General features: G+C 38.6%; 1 protein-coding gene across 15 annotated transcripts in view; it reads left to right on the forward strand.

The window, feature by feature from the left end:
• The window catches only part of Plp (Pericentrin-like protein), a 125437-nt gene extending 109391 nt beyond the window's left edge, over nt 1-16046 (forward strand). For 9 of the 15 annotated variants that reach the window (XM_067792328.1, XM_067792324.1, XM_067792321.1 and 6 more), the window contains 4 exons: nt 4917-5630; nt 5696-8139; nt 8203-8313; nt 14279-16046. In XM_067792328.1, coding sequence (XP_067648429.1) covers nt 4917-5630; nt 5696-8139; nt 8203-8313; nt 14279-14561 — 3552 coding nt within the window. In that variant the 3' untranslated portion in view covers nt 14562-16046. Of the gene's footprint in view, nt 1-4916; nt 5631-5695; nt 8140-8202; nt 8318-14278 lie in introns of those variants that run through there. The other 6 variants (XM_067792334.1, XM_067792333.1, XM_067792329.1 and 3 more) reach the window with 2 other exon arrangements.
• The last annotated feature ends 249 nt before the right edge of the window (nt 16047-16295 follow it).

Raw genomic sequence — 16295 nt, forward strand, 5'->3', positions numbered from 1 at the left:
AGAAGAGATTTATCGAGAGAAGCAAGGTAACAGGATAATAGTAATGTAGAGCATCGAACAGAAAAACAGCAGTGTAAAATTTTATTTTCGTCAATTAAGTTCTTTTTATTTTCAATATTTTAAGGAACAACTTTTTGAATTTTGTAACTGAAACTTTGCAAAACCTAAAAGTTCGAAAAAATTTCTCTGATTTTGTTTGTAGCTCAAACGTTGGGGTGCATCACCCGGCTCGCAGTGGTGTAACTCAGAAATGTGCTGCCGACAACTAACAAGGAAGGTGTCTGAAGATACCACGCTAACTAGTTGAGGACCCTCGCTCTTCCTCTAGCTGTGTGCAAAGCTACTGGGTCCTTTTTGATGCTATATTACATGGGAAATGCATGGAGGGCCAGAATGAATGGGTTCTGCCGCAGACTATGGAACAAGGGAGGGGGGGGGGGGGGCGGGGGATCGCAGTTGTAGGCGGAAACAGTGGCGCTCGATGACCATCTCAGACAGTTGTCGCTCAATGCAGCTCCACACTGCCAGAACTGGCTTTCTGCAAGCGCACTAGGAGGCATATCTAAACACCTCTCTGTAGCTCTGCCTTACCAATGTTGAAGCACTAGTAAAGGGACCATCATTCTGCCTGAAGCTGCCCTTTTTGACATGGCGCTCGTTCACCGCTTTCGATCGATTATGCTTTGTCGACTGCTGTGTTTATGGTTGTTGCTGTCATGGCTGTGTCGGGAGTTATTTGGCGAGGGTAGTCTCGTGCTGTTTGACCACCGCCTCACATCATACCCTGTCCTCGGCATTCCGCCTGATTGGTTTGGAGCGACATGGGTATTATGACTGTCACTCATGCCGACCCCTAACTTGACGGCGCTCTCTTAACCACTTTTCAGGAGATCATCCCCCGAAAGCATCCCTAGGATGCTCTACTAATCTTCTTTCCCTCCACCTATATTGCTTCCATCCACATAGCTCCCATGAGTAAACTGGAAGAGGTCTGGATGCCCCGGCAAAACTAGCATACCGGGGTAAGGCTCTTATTTCAGCCGACTTTGGTCGGGCTTCGAAGGGCACCAGCTCTTCGATAACAGGTTGCTGACTATTCAGCGGCACGGGCACCTTTTCACCTTGGTTTAGGGCGATGATGGTTCGGCAATCACTTTAGAGTCTTCTCAGAGTTTCCAATACAATGCTTAAGCCCCTTCGGCGCGGCACAGCGCCCACCAATTAATTAACATAATTTTCCTACGTGGCTTTTGAGCTTTGTCGTGAGCTATCAAAAGATTTATTTCTGGTAACTTCGCGTGGATTCATTCAGGGCGCTGTAAAGTGTCGAAGATTATGTGTAACAAAGTTGCTCCTATCATTAAAATAGAGGACTGTAGACTCATGACGGGTATTCTCATTGGACACTGCCTTCTGGCGTTACATGCCTTTAAATTAGGCTTGATCAGTGATAGCAGATGTAGAAAGTGCGGGTTGGAGGAGGAAACGATGGAGCACATTCTGTGCTCGTGCCCTGCGCTTGCCAGGCTAAGACTCCAGCTATTAGGAATGATACAGCCGTCAGATCTAGAAGCAGCAAGTGGCTTAAGTTTTGAGAAGCTTCTAGTATTTGCCAAGAGGACGGAGTTATTTTATAACATAGGTCCTAGTTTTTGATAGGACTTTTCAGTTTGGTAGTTAAATAAACTTTTGATAACACTACGGACTCATTCAGTCTATGTGAGGTCCTCATGGACTGGCGCCAGTTCAACCTAACCTAACCTCGAATCAGATTCTGTCAACAATTCCTGATTGTTTGAGAGGAAGCAACTGAGTAGCAAATGTTTGCGATTTCCGTCTTAACGCCCTCTGCCATGTGGCACCTTTCGTTGAATTCTCGGGCCAAAAAAGTTAGGCTATTGCCCTCAAAAGATCTGTAATGAACTTTAGATGGATTTCTGTAATTAAAGCTTTGCGTTCCACATGAAAATTTGCAAATGACCTATGAGTTGGTCGTATGTATCAATTAACGACCTCAAGTACATCTGTTCCTGTCTCTCAAGTGCATCTACCCTCACACACACGCACTTCTCTTACAGCGGCATCCACTTTTAACGTAACCTAACAAACGCTGTTCATTGAACTTGCATTTTCCACTTGACTGGTGTTTTGGATATATACATATTTGAAATTCTACCACTTGAGTTCGATGACAATAACAATCCGTTCATAATTCAGCGCCGCATAAATTAATCATTTTCCCATTCCCTCCTTTGCAATGAGTTAATTTAAATGCAAATTTTCTACGTCTCTTATAAAACGACGAAGTTGTGCAAATTTGCGCGCCAATAGTGGAAGACAATGAACTTTTGCAATGCAAATGGAAATCTAAATTTGTGAGAGTTATGGTTTCCTTGCCATTGGTTCTTCCAATCTTTTTGGTTATATAAAATTTGAACCAGGTTTCCAATCAGCTCAAATTAGATTAGTAATTCTGACATTTTTTAAGACTTTCGCAATTCTACCAAATTTAATTTCAAAGCTGAAAGGTGAAGTGTTTTATGCATGAGCCTGCTGACTCGTTGCGACATCAGCTGAACGACACGATGCTTAAACATAATATTGGATTGATATAAATTACTGACCAGATTTCCGCCGTCAAATCACTTCCGTGCCCACTGGCAGTACACAGTGACTATCTTGCCACGATTCGATACCTATTAAAGTCCCTACCGCTCTTTTACATCCGCAATGGGCGAGCGTTAGCCATATGCTCTCTATTTGCTCTATATCATTCCAAATCTTATAAAGCCTCTCAAACTTCAACTGATTCGCTCACGCTGTATATTCAACGCCTCTGCATGCTTTCACAATGTTTATCAACTCTATGCGCAATTGCTCTCTGGGAACTCTCTCTGAAGAGCCGTGCTCATTCTTTATGGCACCAGAATGGTCAGACCCATTAGCCGAAAGAAGACCAAAATCATCCAGTATGCATCGCAAGTTTAGTCGGATCTTGCGACAGACTAAAAATGTTGACTTAAAACAGATCACAATCACATCTATCCTCACAGCATTATAAGTAGCTGCGATGAATTTGAATCTACGACTCCAGCTTGATGTCGTAGTAAACGGTGCCTGCGCAATATGCTCTTGTTGTTGTTGTAGCAGTGCTTCGCCCCATCCAATAGGTGCGACCGATCACAAATTGTCATCAGTATGCTCTAACTGGAGTCCAAGGAAACTTGCTGTTTCAACAGGGGTGGACCATAATGAGAGGGGTGTTAGAGGTGTTGGTTCCACAATACAGTTGAAGAGATGGTTGATGTCATGTGGGGACACGTTACTAGCAGGACATATGTTTTGTATGGCGCGGTTGATACTGGATAGGTAAGAGTTTAACTTGTTACAGTATCCAGATCGAAGTTGAGCTAGAGTGACTCGCGTTTCCCTAGGGAGTGTGCGTTCCTCTTCTGCAAGTTTTGGGTGTTGTTCTTTCAGTACAGGATTCACTGGGAATTCCTGACATAGAGGTCCGACGCCTGTTTGTGGAGTTCACTGAGGACCTGGGCGGTGTTGGCTCATCAATCAGTTGTCTGTTTGGTTAGCATTTCATTTCTCCCCCTAATGGGGAGTATTCTCGCCTCATTATGTAGATGGTGTTCTGGGGACATAAGAAGACAGCCCGTGGCGATTCTGAGAGCAGTATTTTGGCAGGCCTGTACCTTCTTCCAGTGAGTAGTCTTTAGGCTTGGCGACCATATCGGGGACGCGTAGCATGGAATCGGCTGGCCAATTGCTTTGCAAGTGGTAATGAGCGTTTCTTTATCTTTACCCCAAGTACTGCCAGCAAGAGATTTGAGGAATTTATTGCGGCTCTGGATTTTCGGTACAATTGTGGCTGCATGATTACCAAAATGTAGATCCGGACCAAACGTCACACCCAAAATTTTGGGGTGTAAAACAATCGGTAACGTAGTGCCATTGACGTGTATGTTCAAAATGGTCGACATTTATAGCAATATGCTGCTACGTATTGGCTATGCTTATGCTATACTTCCGCACTGGGTCCCAGAATAAATCACGTATTCAGTGATTCATATTGTCGCAACTCATTGTTCTGCTGTGACGAGAGCTGTGACTCAATTTTAAATTTGAATTAGCATTATTATGATTGCAAACGAGACGCAGATGTCAAGACAGTCAAGGCATATACTTCGACACTGTCGCTGCGACTTACAACAATTCTCCAGTCGTTCTGACAGAATTACGTGTGTATTATTATGTGGAGATTTGAAATTAGCATCATCGGCAATCATGATTGCGAACCAGAAGTAAATGGCGTCACAGCAAACAAGTATGCAGATTTCTTTGAAGCTGTCACTGTGACATACTGCGATTTTTCAGTCGCTCTGGCAAAATCACAGGTACATGAATAGTTGTAACGAAAATGCACTTCGAAGATTTTGCGGGAGGTATTCTTGAAAGTGCTTGCTAGGTTTTGCATTCGAATCTTTACGGCCATAGGCCCAGTTGTCGTCGAAACGAGTACTCAAACGTGTCTTCATTCGCTAGATATGAGTGCTTATATATGCTCCCCTTATAATCGACTATCGTGCGAAAGATTATTCGTATAATTTCTGCCCACCCCTCTTTTTATTCTGTAGTCCCGTTTTGTGATAACAGCAGATTCCTTGGTATTTGGAGTTTAGAGGCATCAATTGCTGGGTCCACTTATGGTTCTTCAATCGAAGAACCCCTTCTGACCACATTTTTTTGCTTTCTTACTTCATGATGAAGCATTCGAGTTCAATATCGTGTTCTTCCACATAAACTGTATATAACTGCATCCCGTATGACCCGCTACTATTTTAAACTCCTTTTATTGACTTATATATCTCGCTTTTTTCTCTACCACTTTCTTCGCTTCTCTTTAGGAACTTCAGCATGAGCGAGACTCTTTACAAGATCGCATGTCCGAACAAAATCAACGCATCTCCACACTACAATCCAGACTCGAAGAACAGCGCAAGCTTGCAATGGAGTTACAGCGTGCCGGCTCAACTGACTTCAATGTGCGCATACACGATCTCCAAACCGAAGTGCATAATCTACGTGAAACACTCTCCGTACGTGACAAGAAGATAGCGACAATGAAACAGCAATTGGAAAAGAGTAAGGAAGCTATGGATCGGCTTGAAGCCGAATTGGCTGTGCAACATCAGCCAGATCGTAGCGTGGTTGAGCGCTTGGAGGCCGAGTTGAAGCAGAAGAATTCAACAATACAGCTGTTGAAGGAGAAAATTAAAAATGAAATGATTAATAAGCTGGCCTTACCCGATTTAATGGAAACAATGTTGGCGGATAAGAATGAAGAAATCGACCATTTGCGTGAGCAATTAGAATCAAAAGAGAAGGAAATACAAAAATTGAATTCAAGTCAGGCTTCTAGCTTAGGCGGCGGCGATGATGGCGCCAAGAGCATTGGCGCAGGTAAAGATGAAGCGAGCACAAAATTGAGCGCTCGCACACTAAGCGATATTGTATCGATAAGCGAGTTTGATGAGCCGGGTGTTATGAGACGCGCAGCTGTAGCGCAGGAAATGACGCCATTACAGCTGCCACAAGGAGACTATCGTGCAATGGGATTGGTAATGCTGAATATGACTTTTTTAAAGCTTTTTTAATTGATGTTTTAACTTTGCTCCTTACGCAGGATACCTCCAAGCAAGTTGTGGCAAATTTGACGCATAAGCGTACAGAGGATTTATCAGGTTTTGCCGTCGCCACTTTGCGTCCAGTTAACACTTTCGAAAACCCGCATTACTTCCAAGATCCCAATGTGCTTACATTGACCGGGCAATCAACTGCAACGGCGACACCACCAATTGTGCCGCGTCAAATTAATTTCTCAAGCTTAACAGAAGATTCGAAGCTTAAAACGCCTGGTGCTGAGCCGGGTACGCCGAAAAAGTTGGCGGAAGAGAAAGAGATGTTCGAGAAACTGCAGCAAGAAGTTAAAGAACTAAAAGAACAACTTTTATTAGTATCAACAGAGAAAGAGAGAGCCGTGAGTGAGAAAGATAAAGTCGTTTTGGAAAAAGGAAAAGTTTTAAGCGAAAAAATTCAAGAAATACAAGCTATGGAAGAGGAATTGGTGGCCACGCAAGTGCGCCTCGGTGGCTTGCAACACGAGCTGGAGCAGAGGCAGAGCGAAATCGATGAGCTGAAGAAGGCAGCGCAAAAATGTGCAGCATATCAAACGGAAATCGCTGAAAAGACCGCAGAAATCGAGCTGCTTCTAAGCTCACAAGAGCTGCTCACCAAAGAGAATAAAGAGCAACAAGAACGCTTAACAAAGAGCGAAAAAGAGCTATTAAATTATAAAGAGAACGAACAACGCTTGCAAAAGCGCATTAAAGAGCTGAAAGAGAATCTACTGCAAACAACAAAAGATGAAGTAAATGAGCGCGAAAGTTTGCGTAAAGAGTTACAAGCGCTTGCTTTAATACACGAGCAATGCAAAAATACAGTGCGCGAGCTAGAAAAGCGTAAGCAAGAGAGCGCGCAGCTTAATGAGCAGCTCAAAGCCAAGGAACAGCGTTTACAAATGCTTACCAATAAATTGCTGCAAGCGGATGAGAAAGCGAGTGAATTACAAGAGAAAATCAAAGCGCTAGAAGAGGAAGTTGAACGTTTACGCCAACAACCGAATAGCGATAACAGTTCGAAGCAATATTCGGTAGACGAAATCGCACAACAAGTTGAAAAAGAGCTCAACTATTCAGTACAACTAGATTCGAACATACTACGTGCCATCGAGAGTGAAGAAGAGAATAATTTAGATCGCAAATCACGTGAAAAAGCTACACAAGAGCCAAATAAGACTGAAGCGCACGGCACGGATGATGAAAATTTCACAGGCGAACGTGATTTGCTAAATCAGCTGGAAGTGTTGAAGACACAAATCGCTGTAGAGCGCGAACAAAGCGAAGAGATACGAAAAGAGTTGTTATTAGAAAAGCAACACTCACAAGAGATACAAGAGCAAGATGTATTAATTATTGAGGCAATGCGCAAGCGTCTAGAAACCGCGCTTGAAAAAGAAGATGAGCTGCATAAGCAGCTGGATATTGAGCGTGAGCGCTGTGAACGCGTACAAACGCAATTGACTGCTATGCAGCGTGCTGAGTCGCGTCGTAATTCTGTGTTGCTTAAATCACCCACCGATTCACCGCGTAAATCACCGCGCGCACTTGCCAACGATTTCGAGTCTGAGTTGGCGGAGCGCTTACGTAGTGAAATCAAAATGTTAACAGCACAAAATGAACGTGAACGTGAACGCTGTGCTGATACGATGCGCGCTGGTGAACGCGAACGTCAACGCTATGAAAACGAGTTACAAGAGCGCATTGAATATTGTGACAAATTGAAGCGCGAAATGGAAAAGCAAGCGCGCGACAAGGATTCAATAGAGCAAGAATGCGAACACTTGCAAGAACGTTTAACCTTACAAACGCAGGAAATCGAAAGTTTGGAAGCGCGTTTAGCAACACTGCAAGAGGCAGAAACACGCCGCACAACGCGGCGCGATCGTCAGCAAAAAGAAAGCGCGCAATTACTTGGCGAAATACAGGAGGTCAAAGGAATGCTGTTGTCTACTGAAGCAGAGCGCGATAACTTAGTTAAGAATATAACGCAATTACGTTTCGAAGTTGAACGCGCGGCGCAGCGTGAAGCGAAGCTAGCGGAAGCGCTTGCTAATGCAAATATGGCAGCGGCTGAAACATCTGTGCCGCAACAATTCTTGCAAAAGATGAAAGAAATCAATGCTTTGTTGGCAGAGAATACACAAGAGAATCGACAAATGGCGGAAACCGTGCAATTTTTAGTCGAAGAACGTCGTCAACTGCAAAAGAGATGCGAAGAGCTTGAGGGACAAATGGGTGGTACGGCGACAGTGGCAGAATTGGAGGAGCGTTGCAATCATTTGTTGGGTCGTTATTTACGCGTCGAATCACATCGTAAAGCGTTGGTTTATCAAAAGCGTTATTTGAAAATTTCGCTACAAAGCTATCAGGAAAGTGAACAGCGCGCGCTGACAGCGCTCAATGGTGGACGCGCACAACAAATGCAGCGCAACAAAAACAAGTTGTTCAAGTGAGTTGTGTACAAGTAGCGGTATAAAAATATTAATTCGTTTCACTTTCTGCTCTTTTGCAGAACCGTCGCTTTGGCAGTTGTAGCTATTCAACGCATGAAATTTATTGGTCGTTCTTGGCGCACTGGAAAGCGCATTGTTTCGAAGTCAGTGTTTACGATAACTCAACAGAAGTAAGTTCAGGTCACTCAAATCAAATTGACAGGGAAGTTGTAATCACATTTTCAATTGGCTTAAGTATATTCAGTGTAAGCATACTGCGGGAAGGTGAATGGAAAAACAGCGATAAATAGGGATTCAAAGGTTGATAAGCACAATACAAAGCTTTATAGCTTCAAAGCTTCCGTAACCAATTTGTCAACCTCACCTACGTGAATGTATCATACACATGTTTAGCAGGTGAGGCTCTGGCGACCCCAAGTTCCTCATGGTACTAGGGGGTGGGTGTTGGTATGACCTAGAAGGTTTAATGTGGTCACATTAAGCGTTCCCGAGATGATCGGGCTAGTACCTTTATGGTGCTTTGTTACCGGAAGGTACCAGATCTGTATCCGGCAAAACCTTCGTGTCTTTATCGTTAATACAACAACAATAACAAGAAATAGTAATTCCTCCACGGGGTTCCCGCTATTATTGTTGTTGTAGCATTACGTAGTACTTCCCTTGGTACATCCAATCATTGATATAGATCGTGACGGACTTACTTACTTAATTGGCGCTTAACCGTCTAAACGGTTATGGCCGTCCAACAAGGCACGCCACTCGCTCCTTCGCTCCGCCAGCCGGCGCCAATTGGTCGCACCAAGGGAGTTTAAATCGTTTTCCACCTGGTCCTTCCAACGGAGTGGGGGCCGCCCTCTACCTCTGCTTCCATAGGCGTGTTCCGATAGAAACACTATCGTGACGGACTGCCGCGGGTACAATTTCCTTGACCCCTTGAACATTCGAGTCACTTGTTGTAGTGAATCAATGATTCCACTTCATCATCCCAAATGCAGCTGTAAGTAGGAGGGCGTTTCCATTAAGTTAAGGCGAACAGCATGAATTTCGATTGGACTGTGACCCGTCAAAGCATCAATAACCATTGGTATGTGAGCCTAGAAAAAAACCCGACAAGCTCGGAAGTCTGTCTGCTATACACTTCCGGCTATATGGTCCTCGCTTCCTTGCGAGAGGCAGTGTCCACCTAGCGATTGATTTGCTGGCTCGACTCCAATACAGGAGTGCACCGCAGATAGCTAGGGAAACTCCGAGTAGCCTGCAGCTATTAACATTCGGTTCAGTTCATGGCTAATACAATTTAGAGATGCGCGTTAGAGTTGCCCGGTTGGTGTGATCTTAATCATGGTACGATACAATCCCAACCCGATTAGGCATTCCCACATGGTTATACGAATAGATAGAAATGCTAATACAATTTAGAGATGCGCGTTAGAGTTGCCCGGTTGGTGTGATCTTAATCATGGTACACACAATCCCAACCCGATTAGGCATTCCCACATGGTTATACGAATAGATATTGCATACTCTAATCAGAGTAACACTGGACAGAGTCCTATTCAGTACTTCCTTAATCTCGGCAACTTCCATTCGGAAGACGCTTCAGTGATCAGACAGCTTAAATTTTGCGGCTACATAGAGCTCCTGACTAAAGGCCACCTACAACCATCTCGGCCAACTTCGGCTCACCTGTACGTCGCTGGTTTTATATACCCAAATTGAGACCGCAAGACGTGTTCTTATTTTTCGCACCTATGCAATGGCTTTGGTTTCCCTATTTTTCTTATTGGGACAAATTATTTTATAATCTTAGAACGTTCCTTTAAATGGTCGATTTTATTATTTATGGTCGATAGTTAGGGCATTTAACTGAGCTGGTTTTAAGCATCTTCATACATTTCGAGCTCGAGGAAAAATTTAAAATCGCACTATTAAAACATTTTCCAGTAGAAGATAGATTACAAGACCATCAAAGGATCATATTTAAAAAAATTTTATATGACAAATAATATCCTTTGTAAAGCTATTAAATATAGTATATTATATATTCTATCATCTTTTATGTTTTACCTTCCTTTATTTTTTCTTAACCCTCTCAGCTCCAATAAACATAAAAAATCTTCTGTGACTGTTAATCTACAAGTTAAGCTTAATAAAGTTACAAAAGATAAGAAGCAAGTGTAGACTTAAGTGAGTAAATATATTTTGTAGACTTAACATAAGAGTATATGATTAAGCGTAATTTTCACAAACGTAGCGCAAGTTTTTTCAAGAGCACATTGCTAGTACATATTTCGCATACCGGTTCGAAACCGCCATATAGTAGAAAGCGATTGGAAAACGCCTTACCACAGAAGTAGTTTGAAGAATGCTCTATCCCAATTTTTTTTTTTTCGGAAATCTCATATAGTAGAACTCGTTTCAAAACCCATATATCTCAATATACATTCGATACAGATCTAACTGAGATGGGAGAAATGAGTTAAGGGATTCTTGAAAACTAATCTGAAATGGTACATTTTTAAGTTGGTAGCTGAGTTATACAGTAGTTAGATGAACATCACTTCAATAGATGTATTTTGTGCCACTTTGCATTTCTTCTTTTAATTTTTTGGTATGTATGTATTTTTTATTTATTTTTTATTTGTTCTATATAACTTTCTTATTTGGATGTTTGCTAGTTTTCAAATTAAAGTTGTTTCAAAAGATTCGGAATGTTTTTTTGATCGGACAGAGTTTAAAAATTTGCCTAATATATTGAAGTACTATTGATTTCCTTGCCAAATTTGGTTTATGACGAACGATTTCGTCGTTGTCCTACCTTCAGTGCAATCTTTCGTTATGTTCTAAAGATGGAACACAGTAGAAACTGGTGTTTCCAAACCAAATTTTACAAGAGACGATTAAATTCGTTCATATATAACCACTTCATCTAAATGTAAAACTTTTACTGTTTAATATTTGTATTATGAAAATTTTTGTGTACTCTTTACATTTTTTGTTTAATTTTTGTACTTTTTAATTATAATTATATATTTCGTTTTATTTTATTATATTTTGCGTTTTATATTTTTTTATCGTTTTTTGTTTTTAATTGTAAATACCTATATTGTTTTTTGTATTTATCATTTTTTATATATTTGTCATTTTTTTATAAATTTCATATTTAAAATTTTTTTTTACATTTTTATTTTTTTTTTTATATTTAAAATTTTTTTTTTTATTATATTTAAATTTTTTTATTGTCTTTATATATGCGAGTATTGTTTAGTTTTTAATATTTACTTTATCGTAAACTTTTATTTTTATATACTTAGCATATTTTTCCCTTACATTTTTTTATTTCGATTAAATTGAAGTTTTTTAAAATTTATTATTTATTTATTTTAATTTAGATATTACCTAATTTTATTTTAAGTAACATTATTTTTTTTTATTATTTTTCAACTGATTTTATTTATCGATTGATTTTATTATATGCTTTTCAACTAATATATTTTGAGAAGGAATTATATTTTTCATTTGATTTACAATTTATTATTATTATTTATTGTTTTTTATAAAGCTTCATTTTTTGTTGCTTTTTTGATAATTTTATACTATCATATTTTTTTTCATTTATTTGTTTTACATTTTTTTTAATTTATTTTTTTTATATATTTCATATTTAAAAAAAATTATATTTTTAATTTTTTTATTCTTAATTTTTTACATTTAAAATTTTCATTTGTGGACTGATTCCGCAATAGCACTTAACTGGATAATCGGTGATGGTAAGAAAATTAAAAACTATATTGCAGCGCGGGTAAGCGAGATCAATGACCTTACCAATATTTATGATTGGAGACATTGTCACGGTAAGACAAATCCTGCCGATCTTTTGACCAGAGGCGTTCGAGCCAAGGTACTTGCAGAATCTAAGTTATGGAAATATGGTCCACCTTGGCTATCAGAAGATTCATCAAGCTGGCCCTCGAAATTTGTTATTGAAAACTTTACTAATTTAAAGGTAGCTACCCCTGAAACAAACAGCGTAGCAGAACAAATGTCAATTTTACCCATCGAGAAATTTAGTCAACTTAAGCGGCTCTTGCGTGTCACACCATTCATATTCAGGTTTTTGTGTAACTTAAAGTGACGTTCCTCAAATCAACATGTAATATCAATTAGAGAAGTAGAAGAGCTGACGTCCCAAGAATTACAATCGGCGGAGCTATACTGGATAAAAACTACATAGCATAAATTTTACTGCAATGAGATTCGGGCCCTGTCCAAAGGATCGACGGTTTCGTATGATTAAAAAATTTATTCTTTAATCCCTAAGCTGGAAAACGGCATCCTACGACTAACTGGCCGTTTATCGGCGGACAAGTTTGGTAAGAATATCTCTATGCCAATGATATTACCAAAAAAGTCTCATAGCAGCTCGTGCTTGAAGTGCACAAAAATATGTTTCATGCCGGTGTTAATGCGGTTTTAGCCCAAATTCGACAGAAGTACTGGATAGTACAAGGAAGGCAGCTGATAAAGAGTGTTTTGCGACATTGCGTTATTTGTAAGCGGCTGCATGGTAAGAGCGCTTCCGAGCCATGGACTGTATTGCCTACATAGAGAGTGTCAGCTAGTCGCCCATTCGAAACGACTGGTGTTGACTTTGCCGGACCTCTTTTTATAAACTCAGAGAGCGAGAAACAACAAAAAAAGGTTTAAATTATGCTGTTTACATGTGTGGCGATTCGGGCGGTACATTTAGAACTGGTTGGCGATATGTCAACGAAAAGCTGTATAGATGCACTAAGAAGATTTATAGCGTGTCGTGGAGTGCCAGCGACCATAGTCTCTGACAATGCCAAAACGTTTAAGCGCGCAGACCTGGAACTATTTAAACTAAACGAGCTTATGAAAATAAATGAAATGCAGCAACTAACAGCTCACCAAGGCATTAATTGGAAGTACATACCCGAACGAGCAGCGTGGTGAGGTGGCTTCTGGGAACGCCCCGTTAGAAGTGTGAAAACGGCATTGAAAGCTGCTGTTGGAAAAGCGCGTCTAACATACGATGAATTAGCTACACTCCTAGCAGAGGCAGAAAGCATTGTAAATGCGCGACCTCTTACGTATATAACAAACGATCATAACGATATGGAGCCACTTACTCCATCTAATTTTCTCACTGACTGTAAATCCATCCGATCTCAAAAATGACGGAAGTGCCCTTTCACAATCATGGCATTTGCGACAAGCCTTAATGAAGCGCTTCTAGAAGCGCTGCTGGCAGCAAGACTGCCTAAATCAACTTCGTTCAATTCACCATAACCAAGGCGGCCCAGTTCGCAGCATTAAAATAGGCGATGTTGTGTTGGTCCACGAAGATGACAAGCCACGTCTTCTAAGGTGGTTGGCAGTTGTACAAACTACGTATCCTGGACGAGAAGGCCGCGTTAGAGCATGCGACATTCGGCTTGCAAATCAGCAAGTGCTAAAGAGACCTATCCAACTTCTATATCCTCTCGAAATTACATCATCCATCTCCGGGGCCGAGGATGTAGAAAATTAAATATATAACAGAATTCAGTCACTCAATAGCTTGACATATATATACATACCTACATAGTTATTTACATTATTAAATTCTCTCATTGTACTCTATTCTCTTTTACTGGTAGCTATGTAATCAACCAAATGTACTTAGCTACGTAAATTTACTTTTGAGTTTAGTTCTTATTAAATAATTCACCGAGACTGTCTAAAATCGGGAACCTTACGAAATAGCGCGTTTTTATTTAAATCATTTTTTTCATACTTTTACCTAATTTTGGGTTTGCTAAAAATCGCGAGATTCGAAACGCAGTTAACACGTTTTCTGTTCTGTAAATAGTTCTTTGTATTTTTTCATTGTCGTATTAAATATTGTAACGTAGAAACCCCTATTTACCCAATATCGAGAAAACACAAGCGGTAGGTACGATTTTTAGAGTATAACGAACGATTTCCAAACGGGAAATTCCTATTTTAAGTTTTTGCATTTGTTTTTTTTTTAGTAGTACTTTTTTTTTCAATGCAATACAGTTATAAGGCTACATATAAATTAAAAATATAATGAAAATTTCTAATACGCTATTTCTTCTTTCCTCACAGACCAATGCAAACACCAACACTTTTGTGTGGTGCCGCTGTTGCTGCTGCCAGTTCATCCTGCCCAAAATCCCCATCAGCAACGCAGTATTTTAATCAACCACTCAACGGCCTACGACAAAGGGATCGCCAATATCAATCATTGAAATCACCTGCATTAGTACATGATTGTATGAGTGGAATCGGCTTTGATGATGGCGTTTCATCTACAACAGCAACTACAACAACAAACCTAAATCCAGTGCCAATATTCGACTGGCCACGCCTACATACATTTCAACAGTAGCATTTGCTACAACCAGAGCCCCGACAATAGCCCATAAGTACATGAGATGTGTATATAAATAGTATTGAATGCTCAAAAAAGCTCTATGAAAGAATGGTTTTGTTGTAGTTGGAGGAAAGCGAGCGCATTTTCATTTCAAATTTTCTTGTGTATCATAACAATAAGTATATTCAATGTTAAGTTTTAAAACTAAACCTAACAAAAAAAAAATAAATAAATCACAAGTAGTTGATATACATACGTGTGGGTTCTTAAAAAAATTATTTAAGAAGTTTGAAAAATTACAAAAATGTGAAAGTTTTAAAAAGCATTAAAATAATAAGAGAAACTACAAAATAAGGAAAAACAGAAAATCAAAAAAAAACAAAAAAAAATAATACAAAAGTTGAACAAGTTTTATAAATTACAAATATGTATTTTGAAAATTTATAAAAATTTAAAAAGTTGAGCATTGTCGCCAATTGTGCATAAAAGTTATTTACCTTGTAATTTGTGCATAAATTTAGTCATAAAAGCTGTAAATTGTAAGTCTAGTCGCTAGTGTGTTTATAATTACCTAATGTAATACCCTTTATTCTCATATCATATTCATATATTTAGGCGCAATTGTTATGCGTTTAAAAACAACATTTTAAATTTTACTATGTAACATATTTTGGTATTCTTCCAAACTTCTAATAACTAAAAAAATCAAATTTTTCATTGATGTCTAATTTTATTATTTAATGTGTCTTCTAATTTTATGATTAATTAAGAAATTGACATTTCTATGTGTTATAGATATTAGATATTTAGTTTACACCTTTTTTTTACTTATTAACTGTATTAATTATTATGTTTAGATTTCGCGTTCATTAATAATTTTCTAAAATTAAAGTGAATTTGTTTGTAATTGAAAAACGCTTTTGGTTTAATTTTTGATTTTTTTTGCCTTATGGGTTAACTATAGCACTGGCGATGAGTTTTCCATAAAAAAAGAAACAAATTATAATTTTTTACCACTTTTTTGTTCTATTTTTATTTTATTTTATTTCTTGTTTTATAATTATTTTTATATCTTTTTTTTATAATTATTTGTTATTTTTTTTACTTTCTAAACTTTTTAAGAAGAAGACGCGACCGATCATAAATTTTAAACCTCTATTCTTTGTTTGTTATTGTTTTATTTCTTGTTATATTTTTTTCGTATTGCTCTCTTTTTTTATAATTTTTATTTTTATTTTTACATATAATTTTTCTACAAATTTCTTTAAAATAAATATGAGGACAATTTTTTTTATTATTTTTCATCTTATTTATCTTCCGATTTTAAGTAGTTTCCATTTGAGTCGTCAACCACACTTCGACTGAATCAAAGTGCCTTAAATACTTTTGTTTTTAATAAAAAAAAAAAACTAAATATTTATAATCAATAAGAATTAACATAAATGGTTGTTAAAAAAAAACATATTTTTAACAATAAACTATATAAAATGTTGAAATTAATATGCAAGTGTTTATAGTTGAAATATGCCGATCCTTAAATGAAGAGATTTTTCGAATACGGCTTAACAGCTCAGAAGTGGAATAAAAAAAAATTATCAGCCCGATTTTAACGAAAATTCCATTCCATTCCTCGTATTCTAAATAAAAATTCCTTGTGAGTTTTTTCACTTCTCCCTTTCCTCCTATTCTGAACAATGTTCGAAAAAGCGGAAACCGGTTATGGGAGAAAAGTAGGTATTATGAATGTGA

This window comes from Eurosta solidaginis, chromosome 5 (assembly GCF_040869045.1).
Source record: "Eurosta solidaginis isolate ZX-2024a chromosome 5, ASM4086904v1, whole genome shotgun sequence".
Classification (NCBI taxonomy): domain Eukaryota; kingdom Metazoa; phylum Arthropoda; class Insecta; order Diptera; family Tephritidae; genus Eurosta; species Eurosta solidaginis.